General features: G+C 46.1%; 1 protein-coding gene across 2 annotated transcripts; it reads left to right on the top strand.

Annotated features, from left to right (window-relative positions):
- Nucleotides 1–32: 32 nt before the first annotated feature.
- Uba2 (ubiquitin-like modifier activating enzyme 2) lies at nt 33–27,485 on the top strand. Of its 2 annotated transcripts, XM_087555141.1 has the most exons (18): nt 48–238; nt 2,816–2,899; nt 3,848–3,918; nt 5,027–5,091; nt 6,236–6,336; nt 10,101–10,222; nt 10,985–11,052; nt 11,780–11,901; nt 12,983–13,082; nt 14,112–14,275; nt 17,321–17,414; nt 17,506–17,618; nt 20,497–20,652; nt 22,118–22,214; nt 23,919–24,024; nt 25,473–25,609; nt 26,277–26,324; nt 26,676–27,485. In XM_087555141.1, the coding sequence occupies exons 1-17, from the start codon at nt 101–103 to the stop codon at nt 26,288–26,290; spliced, it is 1,752 nt and encodes a 583-aa protein (XP_087411267.1). In that variant the 5' UTR covers nt 48–100; the 3' UTR covers nt 26,291–26,324; nt 26,676–27,485.
- Nucleotides 27,486–27,958: the final 473 nt, after the last annotated feature.

The following is a 27,958-nucleotide window of genomic DNA, read 5'->3' as shown; positions in this document are numbered from 1 at the left end:
GCGCAGGAGCGGAAGCTGCGCCTCCCTTCCCCCACGGACTTCCGGCTACCACTCTGCTTCTCCCGCCTCCGAGTGTGCGGCGGCTCGTGGAAGTCCCGCCATGTCTCTGTCGCGGGGGTTACCCCGGGAGCTGGCCGAGGCGGTGTCCGGCGGCCGGGTCCTGGTGGTTGGCGCGGGTGGTATCGGCTGTGAGCTACTTAAGAATCTGGTGCTCACTGGCTTTTCCCACATCGACCTGGTGAGGCCCGGGCTCGGGGTGAATGGCGGTCTGCCTGCGGGGCCTGGGTTCTGGGCGGGAGTCAGGGCGGCGCGGCCCGAGAGGCCAGGGGTTGGGGATCACCACGCGGGAAGTGGGTTGGTGAGACGTCGGACTCCGGCTCCGCGGACGCGGGACTCCGCTCCTGGGGCCTACGCGCGCCGCCTCCCGAGGCAGTTTCCCCATTTACACTGGGATGATGCAAGAAGAGACCCCTGTAGATGCTGTGACTTTAATTCGAATATACCTCTAACTTAAAATAACGATCTCGCGGCAGAGCGGTTTGCAGCCACCAGCCGCAGCACCCCGGGCGAGCACACATGCATTCATTCCGGAGTCTGCCACCGGCCTCCAGGTTGCAAGTGCTGTCTGCATCCCGTTTTATTTTTAACAGATGAGGAAAGTGAGACGCTATGAGGTTGAGTAACTTACCCTGGGGGCACGCCGCAAGTGTCTGGATAGACTCCTTTGGGGCTCTCGTGCTTCCAGGCTGGGCCGGTGTTTATGTTATTAAAGATACTCCCTGGGGTTTGCACGATTGGGTGACAACCTGTAATCCTTGCAATCGGGAGTCTGTAGGTTCGGAAGTTTTGAGATCCGCTTGGGCTACATAGCAACATTTTACCCAAGAAAAAAATTTTTTTTTTTTAGTTGTTAGGATTCTTAAGTTTTGTGTCAGTGTAATGTGCAATGACAGGAAGCTGCTGTATTTTGTGAGTGTGTTGGAGTGTGTATCTGAACCTTGGATATGAATTGAACATGCCTTAAGGTTTAGTAGAAACACGGGATGAAATTGCAGGCGTCAGGGTTTAAGCCGACGTAGAATTGGAGGGAAGCGTTCATTTGTCAGGCTTCACACCCAGTTTTGGTCCATAGAAAGTACAGCATGCTAGTGACGCTTGATGGCTTGATGCTGTTTTAAGAGTAGATTTTGCAGTAGACAGGAGTGAATTGGAAAATAAATGCTTGTTCTCTGTTTTGTCTCTCTTTTGGTTAAATTTTTGTAGTGAGCTTTGAAGTATAAATGAATATTTCAATGATTATATTTTGTAATTTTCACAAACTTCTCTAAACTGTTAGGATGTTTCATGATGCGGACATTTTGTTGTTTATGTAAGTTTATTGAAATAGAATGCAAATGATGTTCACTATTTTTTCTTTCAAGTTGCTATTAGATTAAATTTTATTTTTACTTTAAAAATTTTCCCTTTAGTTTATGCGAATGGGCCTTTTGCCTGCTTTGTGCCTGTGCGTGGTTCCTCCAGAGGCCAGAAGGGGGCGTTGTATCCCCCCCAGCTGTGTTAGCAATGGCTGTGACCCACCATGATGGAACTGAGAATTGAGCTCTTGATCCAATGCAAGAGGAACCAGCATTCTTTTAACTATTGAGCCACCTCCAGCTCCTAGATTAGATTTTAAATATGACCTATTTATTTATTTGTTTGTTTGTTTGTTTTTACCATGCATAGGACATTTCCTTCAACAGCCCTCGACTGAGTGAATGTGTATATAAAGAATTCAAGTGAGTGTGGTGCAGAGGCAGGCTAATGTCTGTATTTCCAGGCCAGCCTGGTCTACAAAGAGAGTTCCAGGAGAAACAAGGCTGTTACACAGAGAAACCATTTCAAAAAACCAAAGAGATAGTAACCAACATGAAAAATGACATGGCACAGTAAATTAGAGATTATCAGACAGATGGGTGTTTGTGTATGTGGAGATTGGAGGACAACTTCAAGGGCTGTGCTCCTGGGGCAGCGTTGTCTGGCAGTTTGGAGACAGGGTCTCTTGCTGCCCTGGAACTCTGCAGATGACTAGGCTGACTGGCTAGTGGGCCCCACCGCCCTGGCTCTGGGATTGTAAAGACTTGCCGCCGTGCCCAGTTTGTTTTAATGTTCTGGGGTATCAAACCCTGCTCCTTGTAGCTGGCAGGATGACGACTTTACTTCCTTCAGTCTCCTTTGCCTGGAAAACTTGATTTATTCACTATTTTGAGGCAGAGTCTCTGTGTGTAGCCCTGTTTGGTCTGGAACTTATTCTGGGGACTGGGCTGACCTCCAACCAACAGGTAACCGTGTGTACTACCTCCTTGCCCACCCAGAAATTTTACATTTTTAATCAAAGCTTTTTAAAAGAAAGATTTATTTATTTATTTATTTATGAGTACACTGTAGCTGTCTTCAGACACACCAGAAGAGGGCATCAGATCCCATTACAGATGGTTGTGAGCCACCATGTGGTTGCTGGGAATTGAACTCAGGACCTCTGGAAGAGCAACCAGTGCTCTTAACCACCGAGTCATCTCTCCAACCCCAAGGCTTTTTATGATATCAAGGTTCATGATTAAATAAACAAAAATATTAGCTATGCTTAATGCATTCTTGAGGTTATCCTTGACTTAATCGCTGGTCTTCCGGTGATCTTTAAATGCAGTTCTTATCCGTTTAACAGTTTGGGTGTGACTTTTCCAGGAAAGCACTTTGGCTGCTGGTAGACTCCGGGTTACGAATGCTGAAGATAGTGATTGAAGACGGTGACTTTCCTTTATTTCTGCATTTCTAGATTGATCTGGACACTATCGACGTCAGCAACCTCAACAGGCAGTTCTTGTTTCAAAAGAAACATGTCGGAAGATCAAAGGCTCAGGTAACCTGGCCATGCTGTGCTCAGGACCCTTTGACCAAGGTTTCAGATGGGTAGAGGGAGGGCGGGTGAAGCTAGCTCTTCTTATTTTTATTTTTATCTCTAGGATTAACATTTTATTTACCTATTTTGAGGCACCTTGTGCCTCATTTGCATGTGAATGGAAGTCAGGACAACTGAGCCTCACCTCCTCCTCCCACCATTAGGGTCCTAGGGGTTGAACCGGGCTCTACTCACTGAGCCTTCACCACTTGCGCTCCTGCCTCTCGATTGCTGGAGAGTGAAAGGAATAAGGGAGTGGCCCAGGGAACAAAAGCAGCCGTGCTTAGTCCTGTAATTGAGATGCCTTTTGTATCCTCTTCATATTTAAGTTTTTGTTCCTTTACATCTCAGAGGCCAGCTTCTCCTGTGTAGCTAGAAAAGATATTATCTCTCCTGGCTTGGTAAGGTCAGAGGTCAGAGAAAATTCTTTTTTTCTGCCTAAGCATACCCCCACCCCCAATGCCATTGTTTCTTATTTTTTTCTATTGCAGCTCCCTTCCCAACAGATGTTTTTGCTGTGTTGACCTTTTTGACTAAGTTCTTCCTGTGGTAGCAGCCTTCCTAAGCTTTGTAGTTATGTGTACCTGGATGGATACAGAAGGCATCTTAGGCTCTTCTGTGGCAGTTTAGCTTAGCTTAGTTTTGTGCTGCGGGAATATGCAAATGCTCTTCCTGAGTTAGTGCCCCGCCTCTTTTTTTTTTCTTCCTGAAGCTTGCCATTCATGTAAAAGTGTGTATGATGACGTGGGGGAAAATTAATTTTATGAATACAGATATACTTGATGAGATCTTACCACAGTTTTTGTACATAAATAAGATCACGTTATAAGTGAAGCATCCATGTATATATCAGTCAGATTTCAAATGCCAACACTAATGTTAACAGTGATTTGCTGTTGCTTTTCCCAGGTTGCCAAAGAAAGTGTGCTTCAGTTCCACCCCCAAGCGAACATTGAGGCCCACCATGACAGCATCATGAAGTATGCACATCATTTTGTTACAAAGCTGTTTGCTGTCAATTTTTAATTGATTGTTTAAAGTGTAAGACTAGGGTCCTTCATTTCCTCCTTTGTCTTGTACAAGCTCCAATCTTGGAGCCAAGATCGTGCTGGGTGGGGGGTCTCTGGTGACTAACTCATTTCTTTAGGTCCTGTCCTCAGGGTCTCACAGGGTCTAAAGGTCAACAATAGCAGAACAAATGGGGGGTGGAGGAGTCTCCTGCAAGTAACATAAAGTATTTTTATCTGGCATGTGTGTCAGCCCAGAGTCATTCAGTCTTTCTAGGATGATGTCTGGATACTTACACGATGAGTCTGTGCCCACATCAGTGCCCTTGTTATTACCATTTGGTGTGCACTGGGATGATTTAGCTAAGAGGTGTTTCAGTGTCAGTAAGAAGCTTAGTTGAAGCTCAGAGAGAACTGCGCTTTGGCTGAGGAGCCTCTGCGGCTGTGTGTAGTGAGTGTCTTGACTGTTCTTCAGTGATAACAGATGTCTGTCCTTGTGGAGGTGTCAGAGCAAGGATCTGTGGGTCGCCCCCTACACTAGTCCCTATATGAAGGGCTAGAATTAGCGAGAGCCTTACACTTTCTCAGGGCATTTATCTCTTGGGCAATTTCTAACTTTCTGGATGTTTGCTTTGCAGACCTGCCTCTTGCCCTGTGACTCTCTTACCCTGTGCCTCTTTCCCATTGCTGCTAAAAGCAGAGCCCCTTGGGGCCTGAACCCGGGCTGATGGTGAACATGTGAGGTGAAGCCTTAGGCCCAGCAAATCCTGGGAATGTACTCCTAGTACGTTCCCAGGCCTTGCTGCCCTGAGAGGGCGGTGTGGAGGGAGGCACAAGTGAGGCTATGCCAGCTTTCTGACAGTTGAAGAGTTTGTTTTGGTGCCTTAGGTCAGAAATGAGAGATTTGAGAATAGTTCCTTTACAATGTGTTTATGTTAGGAAGGAGCCAGCCATCCTGTTCATGGCATATACTCCCACCAACAGTTACTTTTACAGTTGTTTATCCTTTTCAGGACTACACTGAGAAAACCATCCATAAGCTCAGTTTGGGTGACCTTTTTTCCCCCATTTTGCTTTCCAGCCCAGACTATAATGTGGAGTTTTTTCGACAGTTTATATTGGTTATGAACGCATTAGATAACAGAGGTAAGGTGATTACGTCTCATTGCTTCCTCTTCCCCATTGCACAGTGTTAGAGTTAGTGCCCAAGTGTGAGTTGGAACTAGGACCAAAAGGAAACAAAGACAGCTGGGGTTGGGGGCGGGTGATGGTCTTACTCTACCCCAAGCTAGTTTGGAGCTCACTATGTTCCCGAAGACTGGCCTTAAACTGGTAGCAATCCTCCTGCCTCAGTCTTTGGCCTAAGCTTCTGCCTCCCAGTTAAGGCTATGACTCTACAATTACTCTAGCTGTGCCTGTACTACAAGATCCTAGAGCAGGTGTGACATCTGTTCCTGGAGAGCCAGCCCTAGTAGGCATGTCTTTATCCCAGGACTTAGGAGGCAGATGTAGGCGGAGCTCTGTGAGTTCAAATCTAGTCTATCCTGGTGGCAAGCTGCAGGCCAGCCAGGGACTATGGTGAAGCAACAAAGTAGTGTGCAAAGTAATGATTACGAAAAGGGAGGAAAGCCGGAAGGACCTTGGACTGTGTCTTCTGTCTCCCTCATCCATCATGGATTCTATGACGGTAGCGTAGGAGCTACAGAATGCATTGAAATGGTTTGTGCAGCCCACACCTTAGCTTCTTGATGGTTTTCCTTTAAATTTGTGTATGTATTTGAATGGGTCTGTTGTCTGCATGTATATAATGTATACTGTCCCAGTGTTCAAAGACTCCAAAAGAGAGGAGGCTAGATCCTGTGGACGGGAGTTACATGCAGTTTTGAGCCACCGTGTAGGTGCTGGGAACTGAACCCTGGGTTCTCTGGCTGGAAGAAGAATAGTATTGTTAACTCCTGAGCCATTTCTCTAACCCTACTTGGGATCTTATAGAAGTACCTTGAGTCACACCCAAGGCCTTACACACACCAGGCAGGCTGCACTTAGCAGCCCCAGCACTTGGGAATGTGTCTAGAAATCTTTCTAGAGTACATTTGCAATATTAATTCCTCACCTGTAGCTTTGCTGAGTGTCCCTCCCTGTAATGACCAAGGCTGAAGCCCAGTGTTGCGGCAGAAGTGGTTAAGTTACAGTCAAGATACAGTCTCATGTGCTTTATTGAAAGCAAGAAATTGTCATCTGAACTTGTTGGTGTCATCAGAGACTCTTGCTAACTACTGTTTTCTTTCAGCTGCACGAAACCATGTGAATAGGATGTGTCTGGCAGCTGACGTGCCTCTCATTGAGAGTGGGACTGCTGGGTATCTTGGACAGGTGACCACGATCAAGAAGGTAAAGAGACACTGTCTTATTTTCCACTTACTTGAGACCTGGGAAGGAAAGAAACTTTGGGTTTGTATAGAGGAAACAGGTCAGCAGCCAAGGTGTAGAGATTCTATGCCAGATAAGACATGGTGATGCTTGGGTCTCTGGGATCATTCAGTTCCCAGCAAATCCTTACCCTCAGATAAAGCCTGGGATGAGCTAAGGCAAAGGAAGAGAGCTTTTGACTCTGTACTGTTTTGTTACCTGAATTTATTTAGTAAAATCCTTGGGCCAAACTGGGTGTGGTGACTTACAACTTTAATCCCAGCACTTGGGAGGCAGAGGCAGGTGGAACACTGAGTTCAAGGGCAGCCTGGTCTACAGAGTGAGTGCCAAGATAGCCAGGGCTGCACAGAGAGACCCTGTCTCAGATAACAAAAACAAAAAAGAAAGGAAAGATCAAAACTAACAACAACAAAAAATCCTTAGACTGACTGACATAACAAATTGTACAAAAAAATTTTTTTATTGGTTATTTTATTTATTTACATTTCAAATGTTATCCTCTTTCCGGGTTTCCCCTCTGGAAATCCCCTATCCCCTTCTCCCTCCCTCTGCTTCTGTAATGGTGTCTTCTCACCTACCCACCCACTCCCACCTCCCCACCCTGGCATTCCCCTGCACATCAAGCCTTCCCAGGATCAAGGGCCTCTCCTCCCATTGATGTCTGGCAGGGTCATCCTCTGCTACATGTACAGCTGGAGCCATGGGTCTGTCCATGTGTATTCTTTGGATGGTGGTTTAGTCCCTGGGAGCTCTGGTGGGAAGGGTGTCTGGTTGGTTGATATTGTTGTTCTTCCTATGGGTTTCTTCTTTCAGTCCTTTCTCTAACTCCTTCTCATCCGCCTCTGTATTTGTCAGGCTCTGGCAGAGCCTCTCGGGAGACAGCTATATCAGGCTCCTGTCAGCATGCACTTGGCATCTGTTGTAGTGTCTGGGCTTGGTGTCTGTATATGGGATGGATCCCCAGATGGGGCAGGCTCTGGTTGGCCTTTTCTTCAGTCTCTGTTCTACACTTTGTCTCCATCTCTCCTCCCTTGAATCTTTTGTTCCCCCTTCTAAGGAGGACTGAAGCATCCACACTTTGGTCTTCCTTCTTGAACTTCAAGTGGTCTGTGAATTGTATCTTGGTGTTGGGCTAATACCATTTATTGGTGAGTGCACACCATGTGTGTTCTTTTGTGACTGGGTTACCTCACTCAGGATGATATTTTCCAGATCCATTTGCCTATGAATTTCATGTAGTCATTGTTTTTAATAGTTGAGTAGTACTCCATTGTATAGATGTACCACATTTTCTGTATCCATTCCTCTGTTGAAGGGCATCTGGGTTCTTTCTAGCTTCTGGCTATTATAAATAAGGCTGCTATGAATATAGTGGAGCATGTGTCCTTGTTATGTGTTGAAGCATCTTTTGGGTATATGCCCAGGAGTGGTATAGCTGGATCCTCAGGTTGTACTATGTCCAATTTCCTGAGGAACCTCCAGACTGATTTCCAGAGTGGTTGTACCAGCTTGCAATCCCACCCACAGTGGAGGAATGTTCTTCTTTTTCCACATCCTTGCCAGCATCTGCTGTCACCTGAGTGTGAGGTGTAATCTCGGGGTTGTTTTGATTTGCATTTCCCCGATGACTAAGGATGTTGAACATTTCTTTAGGTGCTTCTTGGATATTCGCTATTCCTGAGTTGAGAATTCTTTGTTTAGCTCTGTACCCCATTTTTTTAATGGGGTTATTTGATTCTCTAGAGTCTAACTTCTTTAGTTCTTTGTATATTTTGAATATAAGTCCTCTATCAGATGTAGGATTGGTAAAGATCTTTTCCCAATCTGTTGGTTGCCGTTTTGTCCTAATGACAGTGTCCTTTGCCTTACAGAAGCTTTGCAGTTTTGAGATCCCATTTGTCGATTCTTGAATTTAGAGTATAAGCCATTGTTCTGTTCAGGAAATTTTCTGTAGTGCCCATGTGTTTGAGATTCTTCCGCACTTTTCTTCTATTAGTTTCAGTAAATCTGGTTTGATGTGGAGGTCCTTGATCCACTTAGACTTAAGCTTTGTACAGGGTGATAAGAATGGATCGATCTGCATTCTTCTACATGCTGACCTCCAGTTGAACCAGCACCATTTGTTGAAAATGCTGTCTTTTTTTCCACTGGATGGTCTTAGCTCCTTTGTCAAAGATCAAGTGACCATAGTTGTGTGGGATTTCAAGGCCAGCCTGGTCTAGATACTGAGCGTCTGTCTCAGTACAAATGGAACTTGCTGACCAGCTAGGGCACCTGATCTTGAGCCCTTGACCCACATGTGGGAGGAGAAAACAAACTCCCACAAGCTGCCCTCTAGTGTTCACACACAGGCAGTGCTGCTCCTGTGAACGTGCATGCGCACACACATAATAAATGTAATAAATCAAGCTAACTTTTGGGTTTGGGAGTCTAGTTCAGCTTAGAATTGGTTAGTTGTAAATCCAGGTCAGTGACATTAGTCTTACCTGCAGGTGTCTGGGTGTGCAGGTCTGAAGAGCACTGAGACCACTGCGTGCATTTGTGAGATAGTTTAAATAAGCATTTCAGTAAAACTGAGGAGCAAAAGGGGATGGTGAGCACTCGTGGCCTCTGACCCTGGGATCGGAGTTGGTTTGCTCTTTAGGAATAAAGATTAAAGAATTTGACGAATTCCTTTGCAGGTTTGAAGCTATTTTTTTACAAGTACCTAAAATGGGCTGGCTTGTCTGGTATTTTAATTAATTAATTAACTAATTAATTAATTAATTTTTTGACCAAGGGTATGTATGTTACAAGGCGGCCCTTCTGGTGTAGCTCTGTGTATTCTCCAGGGGTTGTTGTGTGGGGTGTAGAATCAGTGGGGGGTTTGCCGCATCAAAGCAGTTGCTCTCTTTGTTCCCCCACTGTGACACAAACCATAGTGTCTTGTCAGTGGCCTTGACCAAGACATTTTGTTGGAAGATGAAGGTCACAGCAGTATTATGGAGCAAGTCCTGAGTCCACCATTAGTGTATACTAAAACCGCCTTTGTGGGCTTTGACTCTTGAACTGTTAGTGAGAAGACATTGTTTTTTTATGGTTCTGTGTGAAGGCTAAGGCTGAGGTGTGCTGAGGTAAAAAGGGAGTCATCTGATGGTCCCACATCAGGGATACCTGGGCGTTTCATGCATCTTGGAGTCTGTTGAGATTGACAGTCATCCTGGTGTACTTGTTTTTATGAGACTTTATGGGTATCAGGGTATTGGGATATGAGGATATTCAGGGTATTAACAAATCAAAATTTGTTAACTTTGACATCTTTAAATACATGGCTAGAAAGCTTTGGGGTTTTTTGTTTTTGTTTTTTAAGATTTATTCCATGTATGTGAGTACACTGTCTGTCTTCAGACACAGCTGAAGCCCCATTGCAGATGGTTGTGAGCCACCATGTGGTTGCTGGGAACTGAACTCAGGACCTCTGGAAGAGCAGCCAGCGCTCTAACCTCTGCTGTCTCTCCAGCCCTCCTTATAGTGGGGAGTCCTGATTCCATCTTAGCTACGGTCGGTCACTTCATTAGCATTTGTATTCTGACTGGACTCTTCATGTGTACAGTAAGGATTTTGCGGTCGTTAATATCTGTAATTCTTCTTGACAACACAAAGCCCAGTTGGACCGTGAGTGAAGAGGTGGAGTGTCTACCTTAGAAGCATCGAGGGTTAACCACTTCCCATGTCTAATGTTACAGGGTGTGACTGAGTGTTACGAATGTCATCCTAAGCCGACCCAGAGAACGTTCCCTGGCTGTACGATTCGGAACACACCTTCAGAACCTATCCATTGCATCGTATGGGCCAAGTATTTGTTCAAGTAAGAGTTACATATTTCTGGCATAGTTTTCAGACCTGATCATGGAAAGTGAGGCCATTTTTACTTAAATACTCTTAAAAAGTTGTGTTTACAGTGGTTAAATATGGTGAAGAGAGAGCAGTGGCTTTCGTGGGTCTCAGACAGCATTCTTAGCATGTCGTGGGTGAAACTTCAGATGTTTAGTCTGGTATTGGACACAGGCATGCAACTAAGTTCGTGCGAGTGTATATATTCGGAAATAGGAAAACATACTTATAAATAACCCATTGGTTAAACAAGCAATCACAATGGGAGTTAACAATATGAGTGGGGCTGGGGTGAAACTCAGTGGCATAGCAGTGGCCTGGTATGCCTGAGGCCATGGTTCGGATCTCTCGCCCTGTTTAATAACCACCCACAACCAACTCTAATGTGTGATGTTTGTGGAACAGCTAGCCAAGGGTGCCTGGTAAGTGTCCGGTGCTCGAATGTTCTTTGACAAGGGGCCTTGCCCACCTCTGCTAGCACAAGCACACTTTCATGTCTGAGGACGTGGAGCCGAGCCGATAGCTGTGGATGCCACCTCAGATCAGCCTTAGTGCCCTGAGCAAGCAGGATGAGGAGATTAGTGTCCCGATAGTCCTAGAATTGTGGAGTGTGAGTCATAATTGTTACCGTACCCCTGATAAGAATGTGGACTATTGTAAATTAGCTACTTGTGGAGCAGTAATGGCATTGGTTCCAAATGTCTGTACCTAAAAGTTTACTATTCTGAAATTGTAGCCAGCTGTTTGGAGAGGAAGATGCTGATCAAGAAGTGTCTCCTGACAGAGCTGACCCTGAAGCTGCTTGTAAGTGACTGGTGCCTCGCTCTGCTCATTCATTGATTGGTTGTGGTATATTTAACAGCAATGCCTTATAGAAAGGTCATCGTATGTGGCCCTTATCTCAGAACTCTTTGGTGGACCAGCTCAGAGAGGTTCATCTGCCTCTGCCTCCCAGAGTGCCGGGAACAAAGGTGTGCGTGCGCTACTACGCCCATCCTCTCATTGCCTTTTAAAAACCTTTTAACATAGGAGTAGCTGCATTTCACTGATACGAAATCTGGACGAGACATTTCTCAGTCTAATCAGTTGGGCTGCTGGTGCTAGTCCTGTTCTATTATAGGGCTGTGCTTTGCACTGTTGCTCATGTGCTCTTAGAGACCTGAGTCGCAGGGCTGGAGAGACGGCTCGGGTTCAGAGTACTGTCTGCTCCTCTAGAGGAACTGGGTTCAATTCCCAGCATCCACAAGCTTTTGTAACTCCAGTTCCAAGGGATGTCATATCCTCTTCTGGCCTCCGAGGGCAAAGTCAGCCATTTGGCGCACATACACACATGCAGCTCAAACCACCCATGAATGTAAAGGGAAATTCTAAATTAGATTTACAAAAACATTGAGGCACAAAAAGACACTGGTATTCACATTACTGCCGTGGAGCTCTGAATGTGTCACACACATCTGATTTCAGAGAATGACTTTTTCCTCCCATGGTGAGAACTTAATCGTATGTTGAAAATACGATGCTTGTTTTGTAGGGGAACCAACAGAGGCTGAAGCCAGAGCCCGAGCATCCAATGAAGATGGAGACATTAAGCGGATTTCCACTAAGGAATGGGCTAAGTCAACTGGATACGATCCAGTTAAACTTTTTACCAAGGTTAGGTATCTTTTCTTCTGTATCGTTCTCCCTATCTAATTGGATTTCCCCTCCCTCTTTTTTACAATTTACTTGCATGCAAGTGTATGTGCACCACGTGTGTGCTGGTGTTCCACTCAGAAGTGGGGTCTGAGGAGAGCAAACTGGAGTTATGGATGGTAAGGAGCCACCATGTGCGTGCTGGGAATTGAACCCCAGTCCTCTGCAAAGACAAGAGTTCTCACCAGGTGCTGGTGGTATATGCCTCTGATCCCAGCACTCAGGAAGCAGAGGCAGGAGGATCTCTGTGAGTTCATGAATGGTCAGGGCTACACAGAGAAATCCTGTCTCGAAAATACCAAAAAAAGTATTCTTAACCCTGAAGCATCTCTCCAGCCCGGGCTTGCACCTCTGATCCGCGTGGCACCAGCGAGCTGTACCTCAGCAGCGCTTACTTCCTTTCTCTTTTAACTGAATGCGATGTACTTACGAAGTCTCGCACCCTGCCCTGCTCAGATCCTCTCAGCTCCCTGCTCTAATCCCCCTGAGTTCTAAGCCCTTTGTTCTTGGTGCACACTGCTGTCTGCTGGCTGTTTGCTTGGCAGTCTGCCCACTGTTTGTGATTGGGACCCTTAGTTACTGCTCAAGCCAGGCCTCACTTCTGTTGTTTTTCATAATTACAGAGCTCTTAGCTCTTCTTAGCCACTCCTGAATCTCTTAACTGTTTATAAGTTTAGGGTGTTCCTAACCCCAATCCCAAAACAAAAAGGGCAGAAATGGAGCACAGAGCCTCTGAACTATTACTACGCACAGAGTATGGAGAGACTGAGCTGTGGTGTGTTGAGCCCTTCAGTTTGTGTCATTGGGCTTCCAACTGAGCTGTGGAGTGGTCGTGGGGTTGCAGGAGGGCCTGGGCGGCCACTGAACTGAGGGTGCTGTACTCCTGCTGCAAACATTTGATCTTTTTCTGTGATGTTGGGAACTGTTATTCTGCTTATGCTGAGCCTTTAGGCCTGATTTCATGGCATAATCTTATAAGTTAACTTAATTTGATCTGTATCAACTTGGGTGCTATGGGATTAATGGGATTTGTTTATTTCAGCTTTTTAAAGATGATATTAGGTACCTGCTGACAATGGACAAACTCTGGCGCAAGAGGAAACCTCCAGTTCCACTGGACTGGGCTGAAGTGCAGAGTCAAGGTAAAGAATGTTCCTCCCCTACCTCCCCAGGGAGCTGTCAGCTCAAGTGCTGTGTGTCTGCATGGGGGTGGTTGGGTGCAACCCGCTTCAGCAGGAGCTGCTGCCACCCTCGTGGACACCCCAGCAGAGCCCTGCTCGCTCTCACAAGCTGGCTCCTGTCTCTGTTTTGTTTAGGACATCATGGCTTCATTATTCCTGAAAGTGTGGTGGTGGCTACGGATCTGCCTTTATACGCTTGTGATTGTTTAAGATTTACTTTAGAAACATAATTTTAAAATTTATATTCAAGGAAATAAAACAATTGTAGTGACTTCTTCCTTGTCACTGGGGTACTGTGCTTTATGTGAACTGTGCTGCGGCTCACGGCATGGTTGAACTTAGTAAACAGGACCATTGGGCGTGTGGAATCGTGACTGATAGCTTCCACTTACGAGTGTTATCCGTGCTGGGCATAATTTGATGCTCACCCTTCCCCTTCATATTTTTTTTTGCCAACTATGGATGTGGGTTCTCACCACAGCCAGAAGAGCAGCCAGTTCTCATAACTGCAGTCTTGTCTCCACCCTGCCATTATAGTCTTGAATGTCCCCCAAATACCATGAGATCCTGACGTGCTGTTAGAGGGTCTGAAGTTTCCTTGAACACATGTTCACAGTGACAATATCGAGAAATCTATCTCTTTAAATTTTTTTTTTTTTGGTTCTTTTTTTCGGAGCTGGGGACCGAACCCAGGGCCTTGCGCTTCCTAGGTAAGCGCTCTACCATAAATTTTTTTTTAAAGATTTGTTTATTTATGAGTGTACTGTAGTTGTTCAGACACACCAGAAGAGGGCATCGGATCCCATTACAGATAGCTGTGAGCCACCATGTGGTTGCTGGGAATTGAACTCAGGACCTCTGGAAGAGCAGTCAGTGCTTTTAATCGCTGAGCCATTGCTCCAGCCCTCTTTTTGTAAATCTTAATGTACACAAGTTGAGTCTGTTGAATAGAGCAAGATAAGTTTATTAAACATGCTTGTTCATTTTAAGGAGAAGAAGCCAATGCTGATCAACAAAGTGAGCCCCAGTTGGGTTTGAAAGACCAGCAGGTTCTGGATGTAAAGAGCTACGCAAGTCTGTTTTCAAAGAGCATCGAGACCCTGAGAGTCCGTTTAGCCGAGAAGGGAGATGGAGCTGAGCTCATCTGGGATAAGGTTCGTTTTGAAATGTGTCCATCACTTAGATACCTCACTTGTACTGTTCCTGTGCTCCAAGAGAAGCTAAGGTTGGGGTGTTTCCTATTTCATTTGAATGCCTTCTCCAGTTCTATCAGAATTCAAATTTTCTGTGCATAAATTTAAATATCAGAAAATTTTGTTTTGGCTTCTAGTAACACACATGTGTTTTATGGTTATATTGACTGGAACATAATTTATTCCAGTTGAAAGCATGGCCGCCATACTCAGCTCTAAGATTGCCTGTCTGTTGAAGTGAGTATGGTATTTCAGAAGTCTGGTAGAGAACAGTTAGGTCTGGCCCACTTCTGTACTCCCAGCACTTGGGAAACTGAGGTAGACCACCATGTTTGAGGCCGTCTTAGACTATAGAGTGAACCTGTCTCAAAAGCAAATCAGAAAGGCCTCTCAATACACAAATAACATGACATTGTTTTGGTTTTGTTGTGTCTAGATAGTGTCTCTCCTCCTGGCCGGTCTCCAAGGCCTATCACATATGTGTGTCACATTGCCCAGGTCAAGTGATGCTGGAGACTAAATTCAGAACCTCATACATGTTGTTCTTGGAAAGATGTAGTTTTTCTTAAGTGAGAGTTCATTGAAATTAACTGGTGTTTTAATTGCAGGTGAAATTGGTTACATGACAAAGTTTGTTCCTGCAGTGACAAAGTTTTGCAGTGGGGGCTGGGATGTGTCTGTAGCTCTGTAGTGGAATGCTTACTTGCCTGGTGTGCATGGGCTCTGGGTTTGATCTCTAGCATGGGAAAGGAAGGGAAGGTTTGCTGTGGGTCTCAGAATAAGAAGAAATGAGTGGCCATTTTTAGAATCCTCAAATAACTCTGTGTCCACAAACTTTGAAACTTCGGTAGAATCACATCTAAAGACATTTAAAACAAAGCTAGTGAATTTAGATTTTTGAAATTCTTATAAACACTAGTCTCTGGGTTTATGTGATATAAATGGTAGGTTTTTTTAAATATTTTTTGTCGTTGTTGTTATTCTAGTGATTTGGAAAGTTTCTGTACTTCACTGAGGCCATATAAGGAGCTGAGCGCTGCTGCCTTGTAATTGCGCCTAGTGGTGTCAGGGCAGTTTTGGAGATGTGTTTTGTGTTTTGCTTTTCATGTATGTGATGTGCATTGCTTGCTTGTGTGTGTGCGTGCATGTGCATGTGCAAGACATGCATGCCTGGTACCCACATAGGCAGAGCCCTGGAACTGGAGTACGGGTGGGTTGGTTGTGAGCCATCTAAACCTGAGCTCCCCCTCTGATTGAATCCCTCAGGCTATTTAAGAATTAAGGCTTGGGGCTGGAGAGATGGCTCAGTGGTTAAGAGCACTGACTGCTCTTCCAGAGGCCCTGAGTTCAATCCCAGCAACCACATGGTGGCTCACAGCCATCTCTAATCGGATCTGATACCCTCTTCTGGTGTTTAAAGACCAGAGACACTGTACTCATAGATAATTACATCGGGAGAGAGAGAGACGGACAGCGTGCACGTAAGAGAGAGAGAGAGCGCGCACGAGCGAGCAGGTAGGCTTGCAGCCAGACACGGTGGTGCATATCGTTAATCCCAGCACTCAAGAGACAGGGGCAGGTGGATCTCTGTGAGCTGAGACAAACCTGGTCTACAGCTCTGAGTTCCAGGACAGCCAGGGCTACCCAGAGGAACTCTGTCTCCAACAGCAACAAAAATAAGCCAGTTTCTAGAGCAAGCCAGTTACATCTCATTACCAAAATAGAAGTAGGCAGCCAGACATGATGGCTCATGTCTTAAGTCCCAGTGCTCAGAGGAATACGCAGATAGATCTGAGTTTGAACATACATAGTAAGTTCCAGGATAGCCAGGGCTGTGTGGTGAGACACTTCCCCCACTCCTGTTCCCCAAAAAAGACTTCCACTTAGTCATTTCTCAGCAGCTTTCACTGTGCACAGGGTATCTGTTCAGCTCTAGCCTGAAGGTTCACAGCCACACCTCGGGAAGACCCTGCTGGTGGGGCTTTGCAGATACTGAGACAAGTTATTCTTGCCTGGATTCTATGTATGTCTAGCAGCTTTACTACTAATGGGCCGGGAAAGTGCATTTGATTTTGTTGTGGGTGTTTTCGTTTTTTGAAACAAGGTTTCTCTGTGTACTCCTGGCTCACCTGGAACTCACTGTATAGACCGGGCTGTCCTCAACTCATAGAGATCCACCTGCCCCTGCCCCTGCCCCTGCCCCTGCCCCTGCCCCTGCCCCTGCCCCTGCCCCTGCCCCCTGAGTGCTGGGATTAAAGATGTGCACCACTATGCCTGGCTACAAGCCTTCTTTCTTTTCTCTCTCTCTCTCCCTCTCAAGATGTATTTACTTTATGTATGTGAGTACACGTCGCTGTCTTCAGACACACCAGAAGAGGGCATCAGACCCCATTACAGATGGATGTGAGCCACCATGCAGTTGCTGGGAATTGAACTCAGGACCTCTGGAAGAGCAGCCAGTGCTCTAACCACTGAGCCATCTCTCCAGCCCCAGTTTTGTTCCTTTTAAAGATACCTTTTTCATCTCATATGTATGAGTGTGGTGCTTACACATGTATATGTGTTCCCTGTGTGTCTGTGTCCTGCAGTGGTCTGAGGGCAGTACTGAACCTCCTGAACTGTTAAGATGCATGTTGTGACTACCACATGAATGTTGGGAGCTGAGCTCTGGTCCTCTCTAAGGCCTGCAAGTGCTGGTAGCCGACCATTGGAACCCCTTCCAGTTCATAATGTATTTGTTTGAGCAGGGATGCTTTCCTAGCAAGCATGGAGGTTATAAATGTTCTTGGCAGACTATCCTCCTGGGCCAGAGAACCAGATTGGCTCCTGTCCCCACAGTTAGCCTGTTACTTGCTATGAGGCCTCATGTGTGTCAGGCCCTGGTTTAGGTCTCCCTTGTCCTGGCTGTGTGGCTACGACATTACACACCTTGAATGTGGTTCTTTGGAAGGTAATGCCGGTGAAATGACTGACTGGACAAAGCTTTGTCATTTGTGCTCTTGGCAGGACGACCCACCTGCAATGGATTTTGTCACGTCTGCTGCAAACCTCAGGATGCACATTTTCAGCATGAACATGAAGAGCAGGTTTGATATAAAATGTAAGCTGTTTGTACCTGGGCTTGTATCATCTACAGATCCATGTACAATTTCCCTTTTGACCGCTAACCACAGTGTCTCTCTGCCCTCTAGCAATGGCGGGGAACATCATCCCTGCTATAGCCACCACTAATGCAGTGATCGCCGGCTTGATAGTGTTGGAAGGATTAAAGATTTTATCTGGAAAAATAGACCAGTGTAGAACTGTGAGTAATCTTGTTTCCTTTTGGTTCTTGAGATAATGTCTCACTATGTTGTCCTGGCTGATCTGTACGGACCAGGCTGTCTTGAATTAACAGGGATCCACCTGCCTCTGCCTCCTGAGTTCTGAGATCTAAGGTGTGTGCCTCTCTAAGGCACACAGAGAAGAAATGCCTTTGGAATTTTCAGACTAAGTCTCATGTAGCCCAGTCTACCCTTGAACTCACTGTACCTGAGGATGGTTTGAGAAGGCCCTGAGAGTGTGCACCTCTCACCCAACTCCCAGCCTGACTTATTTTTTATTTACTTTTATTTTAGGCTGACATGTTTTTAATCTAAGAGTTTTTTCATGAACTTTTTTTTTTTAAAGATTTAAAGTTTTTTTTTTAAACATTTATTTATTTATTATGTATACATCACACAGCTTTCTGCCTGCATGTATGCCTACAGGCCAGAAGAGGGCACCAGACCTGATTGTAGATGGTCGTGAGCCACCATGTGGTTGCTGGGAATTGAACTCAGGACCTCTGGAAGAGCAGACAGTGCTCATAACCGCTGAGCCATCTCTCCAGCCCTAAAGTTTTTTTTTTTTTTTTTTAAAGATTGTTACTGTCGTCAGACACAGCAGAAGAGGGCATCAGATCCCATTACAGATGGTTGTGAGCCACCATGTGGTTGCTGGGAATTGAACTCAGGACCTCTGGAAGAGCAGTCTGTGCTCTTAACACTAAGCCATCTCTCCAGCCTTTTTATGAACGTTTTATAGCAGACAATGCTGGCTGTTAACCTTATGGAACTATCTATTTAATGGCTGATTGTGCTTAACTTGGAAATATCCTAAGTGCTAGCAATAATTCTGACTTCCCTTCGTTGGATGCTGGCATTAAAGGTAGCTTTTGTGCATAGTAAGCATGTACTCTGCCATGTGTTGTGGCTGTGGCTTCAGTTGTGTTACTACTGCTGACTGTCTTGCTTCACGCTGTTTTGTGCAACCTCAGGTCACATGGGTCTCTTCTCACCTTGATGCCCGACCTTGTTCTGTGCCCAAGATTCATTATAGGGAAAAGCTACAGACTGAGCTGTGGTTCAACTCAGCTGTTCTGACCCAAACTCCTTTCCACACTGATTCAACCTGGCTTCTCAGCCTCTGACTGAATCGCTCTGTTTGACCTCAAACTAACTCTAGCAATATATTCTAATCTTCTGGCTCCTATTCTCCTGTGTCTAGCTTGTTCTCTCTCTGTGCAACTCTCCTAGTTAACAACTACCTTTGCCCTCCTCTCCTCCCCTCCCCTCCCCTCCCCTACCGCCACCCTCCCTCTCTACTGCTCCCTCAAATAGCTTCCCTTTCCTCTCTCATGAGAGTTGGGCATATTTTATTCTGTCAAACCTTTCTCTGAATCCTCACTTTGTCACTCAATCAGACCTCACTTTCAGACATGGCTGCTACAAACTATCTTTACCTTCATTGTTTGGAGTTAAGAGCAGGTGTCTGTATTTCAGCCAGAGTAGCCATTTTGCTAAAATCCCTTTACATTGTTGGGGGTTTTTAGTTGGGGCTTTATTACTGTGAAGAAACACCATAACCTCAGCAATTCTTAAAAAGGAAAACATTCGTTGGGGCTGGCTTAAGAGTTCAGGGCTTAGTCCAGTACCATCATGGTAGAAAGCATGGTGACGTGCAGATGGGCTGGAGAGGTAGCTATGGTCCTGTGTCTGGATGGGCAAGTAGCAGGGAAGGAAGAGACGCACTAGTCCTGGCTTGAGCATCTGAGACCTTAAAACCTGCCCCCAGTTACACACCTCCTCCAGCAAGGCCATACCTCCCAATAGCGCCAGTCTTTAGGAGCCTAGAGGGGACATTTTCATTGACACTATGGGGCCAAAAATTTTTCTCTTTTTTTTAGGTTTATTTAGTGTATGAATGTTTTTCCGTGTGTGTGTGTGTGTGTGTGTGTGTGTGTGTGTGTGTGTGTGTGTGTGTGTATTCCTAGTACCTTCAGAGGTCAGAAGAGGGTGTCAGGTCATTTGGTGTCAGATTAGGTGTTAAGATGCCATGCAAGTGCCAGGATTTGAGCCCAGGTCCTTTGAATGGTCTTAACTGCTGAGTCACCTCTCCAGTCCCCAGGGAGGTTGACTTTTTGAGACCATACTGGCTGGTCTCAAGGCTCGAGGTCCTGTTTCTGTCTCCCAGGTTCTGGGATGAAGGTGTGTACCATCACCCCAGCTTCATTTTTAGTTTTTAAACTTGCCTTGCTCCTTAATTTTGTTACTGTTGTTTGTTTGGGTAATAGTCATAGTATTACTATAAGAAATACATCGTTTTTCTTCATAAAAATGTTAGTTAGCATAATCATCGGTTTTTGTTAGGGAATTCCTGGCACCTGAAAGCATGGTCGTTGACCGCCTCGGTGAGTCGGTCTTGTTGACAAGTACAAGGAGGCACAAGCCCTTGTGGTGGCTCCATCCTTACTTTTGCTTCATGTAAGTTATATGTCTGGGGTGTGTGCTGTACCAAGGAGATGCCTTTCCATTAAGCCCAGCCTTCCCCACGGTAACTGATGCCTCTTACAATGTCATGACTTCCTATAGCCCTTTTGACAAGTAGAGAATATTGAAGCCGTTTATGATTGGGTATACAAGAAGCAAGATTTTAAAGCTGGGCCGTGGCGGCATGTACTTTTTATCTCCGCACCTGAGAGGCTACGGCAGGGGGATCCCAGTTGGAGGCCTGAGGCCTGGTCTACAGAGCAAGTTCGGGATAGGCCAAAAAAAAAAAAAAGGAAAGAAAGAAAAGATTTTTAGATTTATCTATAAAAATAGTAACTCAATGTTTCTGATTCCTGCTTGTGTGTTTTTTTTTTGTTGTTTTTCCCTCTCAAGATATTTTTGAATAAGCAGCCAAACCCGAGAAAGAAGCTCTTGGTGCCCTGTGCACTAGATCCTCCCAACACCAACTGTTACGTTTGTGCCAGCAAGCCAGAGGTGACCGTGCGGCTGAATGTCCACAAAGTGACTGTCCTCACCTTACAGGATAAGGCAAGTGCAAGGACTGCTTCTTTCCCGTTTAGCAGTGAGTCCAGGGTAGGATTGGCCCTGAACAACCCTGGCTGCTGGGTGGGTAGAGCTTCTCCTGTGGACAGCTTCCCAGTCCAGATCCCTGCCAGCCTCTCTGTCTGTGTTTGTGGGTGTACTTGCTAGACTATGTGTCACAGCATGTCTGTCATGTCTGTTGAAGAGCAGGAGACAGGCAGTCGGTGAAGTCCAGGTGTCTGAGGAGTGACACAGTCTGCTTGGGGTTGAACAAGGGGACAAATACTTGAGTAAGGCCGGGTACCTTCACTTTCTCTCAGGACAAAGACCCAGTGTGACCTCACCTTGCAGGGTGTGTGTCTTGCTGTTTCCTAGGGCACAGTGTTGGTTTTTGTTTTTGTTTTTTTTGTGTGTATGTGGGGGGGTGGCTAAAAGGACTGAATGTGATGCTGACACAGGGAGAGTTTCTGTTTTTACTAGGTGGGATTTGACAGTGGTTTTTTTTTTTAATTTATTTGAGTACACTGCTCTCTCCAGATACACCAGATGGCATTGGCTCCCATTACAGGTGGTTGTAAGCCACCATGTGGTTGCTGGGAATTGAACTCAGGAAGAGCAGTCAGTGCTCTTAACCGCTGAGCCATCTCTCCGGCCCCAACAGTGTTGTGCCTTACATTGCATCTTGGAACATAAAGGGAGACACTGTTTGAAGTGGGAAAGGTTATCTGAGGATCCACTTAGGCATTCTTTTTGCTGTCAAACACTTTCCATGGCAGGGTTGACATGGAAACTGAGATAGAAAGTGTCAGATGTGAAGCCTGAGCCCTCGTGTGTGTGGGCGTGTGTGTGTGTGGGTGTGGGGGGGGGAGGGTGGAGGGTGGGGGGGCTCTCTCCAAGATCTCAGGCTGAACCTGCCCTGCATCCATTGGCAGATGTGGGGTGGGGTGTGGGCGACCTCTCTGTTGTCCTGCAGCCATGTTACCATGTAGGTAAGACTGCATGCATGTGTGTGTACACATGACTCAGATAAACCTGAAGACCCAGCCCCTTGATGAACAGAGGGACCCAGTTCCAAAAGCTTTTGTCTGGTCTCTGCATGTGTACTATAGCACTTGTGTATACACACATGCATATAGTGCACACTCAAGAGTACAGATTATGGGGGGCTGGAGAGATGGCTCAGAGGTTAAGAGCTCTGACTGCTCTTCCAGAGGTCCTGAGTTCAATTCCCAGCAACCACATGGTGGTTCACAACCATCTGTAAAGAGATCCGATGCCCTCTTCTGGTGTGTCTGAAGACAGCTACAGTGTACTAATATATAATAAATGAATAAATCTTTAAAAAAAAAAAAGAGTACAGATTATGGAATAAGTAACTCTCCAGTGGAAAAGTGAACTTGTATAGAAAAGCAATGTAGGTTTCTTACGGTCTTTAATTACCTCCATTAATTTTTAATTTTTCCACTTTTAGATAGTGAAAGAAAAGTTTGCTATGGTGGCACCAGATGTCCAAATTGAAGATGGGAAAGGCACAATCCTGATATCTTCAGAAGAGGGAGAGACAGAAGGTACCACACTCACTCTTCTCCTTACCTGCAACTTGGTGGGTGGGGGGATGGGCTCATTGCATGTATTAGTGTGGTGCCTGCTCTCGCAGTCACGGCAGAGGCTGCTTGTGGGAGGTCTTCAGATTCAGAAGCTTTCTGGTGTCGGGGTAACTCAGGGACTTGTCAGTGACCCGACGCACAGATTCTGGCAGTGCACACATTGAAATACTTTTTATTCACGTCCGAGGTTGCTCTGCCTGTGCCTTGGGCCCTAGGTCTTGTTTGGTGGTGAGCATGATCTTGAGGCTGTTAGGCACACGGAGGGATGTAAACCTTAGGGTCTTTTTCAAGAGTGGCAAAGGTCAGGTCACACACAGAGACTGGCGCCTGCTAGGTCAGTTGCTGTACAGCTGAGCCGAGCTCCAGCTCTAACCTTCGTTGAGACTTCATGTCAGGGCAGGAATATAGTTGGTGGGTAGAATGTCAGCTTGGCCTGCATGAACACTTAGGTTCCACCTGAGCAGTGCATAAGCCAGGTGTGCTGGCACGCACCTGTCCCATCCTCAACAGGGACAGGAAGCAGGACCATCAGAAGGTCAGGGCCAGTCTGCCTGCTTGGTAAATCTGAAGGCAGCCAGGCATGGGAGAGCATGTCGGGATCCTGGCACTTAGGACACAGAGGCAGAAGGATCTGTGAGTGAGACCATCTTGGTCTATAAAGTTAGATCTTATCTCCCTTAAAAGGGCATCAGGATTTTTTTTTTTTTTTGGTTCTTTTTTTCGGAGCTGGGGACCGAACCCAGGGCCTTGCGCTTCCTAGGCAAGCGCTCTACCACTGAGCTAAATCCCCAACCCGGCATCAGGATTCTTGCTGATTGTAGTTTTGCTTGTTGAGAAATTATTTGCGGTATTATTTAGGTCATGTGTAATTAGAGGTCATGTGTTGGCTGGCTATTTTGGGAGTATGGTTTAATATTGGAGCCATATTCTAGACAGTTATCCTCACCCTGAAGAAGTTGGCCTGCTGTTCTGTACTGTTAGTTACTAAAGAATTCATTGAGCTATTGTAGATCGTCTTGGGAGTGGAGTGTTGTAACACATGCTGTCAGAACTCTACCTCCCCAGGACTCCAGAATCAGTTTGAATGGGATGTTTTTGTGGGTCCTTTGTCCTCCTGCCACTTGAAGTGCTTGTGGTAGGTGAGTCTCCAGGGCTGAATTCCTCAGTGTCTGGTAGCATGCTTAGCTTGCGGTGACTGAAAGTACCACAGCCTAGGGCCCTGAACCATCAGAAACTTGACATGGAGCTCTCCCCTCATTTTGTCTTCATGTGGCCTCTGTGACAGGGTGTGTACCCTACTGTAAGTGGCCAGACTTTCTCTGTATGTTCACTGTTTGTTTGCTTGTTTGTTTTAAATATAAGTAAAAGTATTGTGTAGCCCAGCCTGGCCCAGAGAATAACCTTGGCCTTTTGATCCCCTGCCTCCACCTCCCAGATTCCAGGGTTCAGGCATTTAACTTAACTAGTTACCACTTGTTTAACTAGTTACCACTTGTGTAAAGCTGTGTCTTCAAACAGTCACTTTCTTGGGCACTGTGGGTCAGGACTTGAGAATGCCAGCTTCTGAGGAACACAGTCCAGCCATGATGAATTTGGCTTTTTAATAACTAACTTGCCCACACTATGAAAGGATAATTATAACATCTTCATTCTGTTCACATCTAGCTAATAACCCCAAGAAGTTGTCTGATTTTGGAATTAGAAATGGCAGCCGGCTTCAAGCAGACGACTTCCTGCAGGACTACACTTTGCTGATCAACATTCTTCATAGGTAGGCACTTAGTTCTGGAGTGTAAGACATGAGAGAGGATGAGCCAGGGATTTCTATGTGGCGCTCCACTGCTGGGTGGAGCTGGACAGGGGTTGTGCCTACAGGAGAATGCTAGGATTCAGAGCTACAAGGATAAAGAGCAAAGCAGTTTCAGGATGAGTAGAGGCTGACAGGATGGCTGACCATCATCTCTGGCGCCTGGAGATGCTCGGATTAACCGGGTTTGCAGACCTGAGTTCAGTTCCTAGGGTACATTGGCGGAAGGAAGAGATCCACTCCCATAGGTCTGCTGACTCTGTACGGGTGCTATGAGGAACGTGGGAAATAAATGTTTTAAATCTTAAGGTATAATATAATAAACTTTTGAGGTAAATTTGTAAAGGTACATTTATTTTCATAATTCAACTATAGTAAGATCTTGCTTAAATCTTAAAAATGTCGTGTGTTCTGTCTGTGTGTCTGAGAGTGCATGAGCATGCGCACCTTCATGTGCACCATGACAGTACAGATGCAGACGTCTGGCTTCAGGCCGCTGAAGTGGGTGTTTGGTTTTTTGTTTTTAATCTTAGGTATGTATGTGTGTGTGTTGTGTCTGCATGTCTCTCTGTGCGCCATGTTTGGACAGTGACCAAACAGGGCATTGGGTTCCCTGGAACTAGAGTTCCGGGTGGTTGTGAGCTGCTGTGTGGGTGCTAGGAGTGGAGCCGGGTCGGCTGGAAGGGCAGCCAGTGAGCGCTCTGACTTCAGAGCCATCTCTCCAGGCCGTGTAAACGGACTTTAGATGTGGTCTCGCCTGGTGTTCAGAGGTTGGTAGGACTATAAATTGTAGTAACGATGGACTTGAAGCTAGCTGGCAGTGCTGTGCTCTCCCTGGGTTCACGGGGACACTGGCTGGGGAGCAGTGGCAGCTTGTGCTACCATGTGAAGGAAAACATGAGGAAGGGACAGAGCGGTCAAGTGTCTGAGGAACAGCACGGCTATGGCGCGTTTGTTTGTCTTTCTTAGCCTATGTGTTAACACTCAGACAAAACTGCCTTTAAAAATGCGTGTCCTTTGTTCACCTTGATGCATAAAATTTGATGCACATTTTGGAACTCGTGTATGAGAGAGAGTAGGGAGTTGTCTATAAAGCTGGGGAGACCCAGAAAGCATGTAACCCCATCCCTAGAACACTAAGGTTGGATCACAAATGGAGAGAAGGGTCTTTGGGCAGAGCAGTCAGAGAAAGGACACAGACTTGCTAGGCTGTGGGACTCCTGCCTTAGTTCTCCTCGTGAGCAAGATGTAAAGGAGACTCAGCCTCTCTCACTGCAGTTAGAGGACTCTCTGATCTCTTCTGGACAGTATTCTGGAAATCAGAACATTCCGGAGTGCGTTCTGAGCTGTGAGGATGACCCTGGTCCTTTACGTGTACTGTGTAGTCTGTTTACAGCCTGTTTCTCTTTCAGCGAGGATCTAGGAAAGGATGTTGAATTTGAGGTAGTTGGTGACACCCCTGAAAAAGTGGGTCCAAAACAAGCTGAAGACGCTGCCAAAAGCATTGCCAACGGCAGCGATGATGGCGCCCAGCCTTCCACCTCCACAGGTGAGCCACCTCCTAGCACAGGACAGAACAGGCTGGTCCTCCTCGGATGGACAGTGTGAAATACTGAGGCCGAGTTGGTTTGGAATTGATTGTTTAGCAGGGCTTTGAGTTTTACGAGTCGTGAAGACCTTGAGGACCAGGGACAGTCCTAGAGGGATTGGGAGCGGCTTCTGAATCCCCACAGCAGGCTGTGGGCTCAGTTCCCCGTCCCTGGTCTGTCCTGCTTGAGCTGCCTCCTTAAGCTGTGCGCCTGCTCTTGGAACAGGTGCTTCCGGGGTGGGGATAGGCTTCCAGGAAGGCAGGGGCCTACGCAAGCCACCTCAGAGTTTCCCCTTATGTGAGCACTTGTCTTTCGGAGTTCTTTAAATGTTTACTGTGGCCTGTAGCATTTTCTGAGAACCAGGGGTAAACTGAGGCTGTAGAACTGGCCTCAACGTGGCTGGTCTGTTCTCTCCCCTCAGCAGGAGCATTTTCTGTACCCTGGCCCTCTACTGTGGGCAGGAAAGTGCAGTTCTGTTTTTAAGTTTGCACATGAGAACACATTGTCTTTGGGGGTAGGGTTAAACAGCACAAGTGTGGGGGGGTCTCTGCTGTGACTCTAGGGAGCCCATCTCTGTCCCTCTGTTTCCTTTCTGGAAGTGGGATAATAATGTTGTCTTCTTTATAGGGATGATTAGATGAGGTTGCACAGTGCTCAGAGCAGTCCCTGGCGGTTGTAAGTGGCTTGTTGCTGTTGCTGCTCTTTCCTCTATTAGGGTGCCCCTCTCCTTCTCATGGGGACCTCAGAAGGCATGATGATGCATTTGAATTATATGCTAGTCATAATTTTTTTGTTTTGCTTGGAAAAAAAGATAGGAAATTGCCCTGGGTCAGTTCTGCTCCCCAGTAACAACCCTTCTTCTAAATGGAGAAGTGCTTGTTGTTATAGCAAACACCAAGACAGCTTCCCTGAGGGTGGCCAGTGCGGGTGGCTTGGATTCATAGTGAGCTTTCTGCGCGTGAGGCCTTGGTGAGCCACTGACATCTCCCACACATCACTCTTCTTTGCTTTGTTTTCCAAAACAAGCACAAGAACAAGATGATGTGCTCATAGTTGATTCAGATGAAGAAGGCCCTTCAAATAGCGCCGACGGTAGCAGGGACGATAGGACCCGCAAGCGGAAACTGGAAGAGAATGAGGGTGCCAGTACCAAGAAGTCCCGCTTGGAGCAGGTGGAAGATCAGGATGACGTCATAGCATTAGACTGAGCAGGCTCCTGCCCTGGATCTGGTCGGAACCGGAAGTTATATCCTTTGTTGCAGAGGGTGAGCACAGGCTGCGGTGGCTTTGGTGGTTCTGCCCCTGTGAAAGCGTTCATTTGCTGAGACTGTTAGAGACTGTTGCTGTGTTGAAGTAGGAATAGAATTTGCGACCCTTTGAGCAAAGCTGGGTGGACCAGTGATGAGCTGAAAGAATGCGGGCGTGCATGTTGCCTTCCCTGTAAATAGCCTTAGCTATCATTTCCCAGTGGAAAACACTGTGGGGTAGGAGCGCTGCAACCTGGGTATAAATATTATGCCTTTATTTTTGGCTAGAGAAGAGTTATTTTTAGCCTAGATCTAACCATTTTCATACTCTTACCTGAAAGATTCACAGAAGTGTCAAGTGCTATGCATTGAAACTTGTTTTTTAAACGTTACCTGACACTGTATATTAATGTAAAACAATGTTAATTTACTCAGATTTTCAGTTTGTACTGCCTGGTATGTCTGTGAAAGAAGCCAATTTTTGTGTATTTGTTACAGTTTCAGGTTATTTATATTTGATGTTTTGTAAACTCAAACAACAAATATACTGTACTTATGGACCAAATAAATGATGTCTGCATACTTGTCATCTGCCTTGGTTGCCTTAGTGGGTTTGTGTCTGCCACGGCCTGAGTGCTCCCTCCATTCCTATGCATGTATGGAAGCCTGAGTTTGACCTCTAGCACCCGGTTAAAAAGAGCTGGGCACATTATGGTGGCACACTGCGTAATCTCAGCACTGGAGAGGCAGACAGGGACGTTCTGTGGCTCACTGGCCAGCGTAACCTACTCTGCAGATTCCAGGCCAGTAAGTGACCTGGTCTCACCAACCAAGATAGATGGCTTCTGAGAAATATCACCCAGAGTTGGCCTCCAGACATACACAGGTGACAGAAGACTTCCCTCCCCTGGGTGCCACTACACACCTGGGATCTCAGGAACAGTTGATCTTGCAGAAGACCTCATATCACAGCCACCTTTCACATCAGCGCCAGGAGAGCTGACACTCTTTGCCCCCTAAGGCATGTGTATAAGTTCAAAAAGATTTAAAGATGAAGAATTC

Source organism: Rattus norvegicus, chromosome 1, assembly GCF_021556685.1.
Source record: "Rattus norvegicus strain SHRSP/BbbUtx chromosome 1, alternate assembly SHRSP_T2T, whole genome shotgun sequence".
NCBI lineage: Eukaryota > Metazoa > Chordata > Mammalia > Rodentia > Muridae > Rattus > Rattus norvegicus.
Note: the sequence above shows the minus strand (reverse complement) of the source record. Positions and strands in the feature narration are given on the sequence as shown.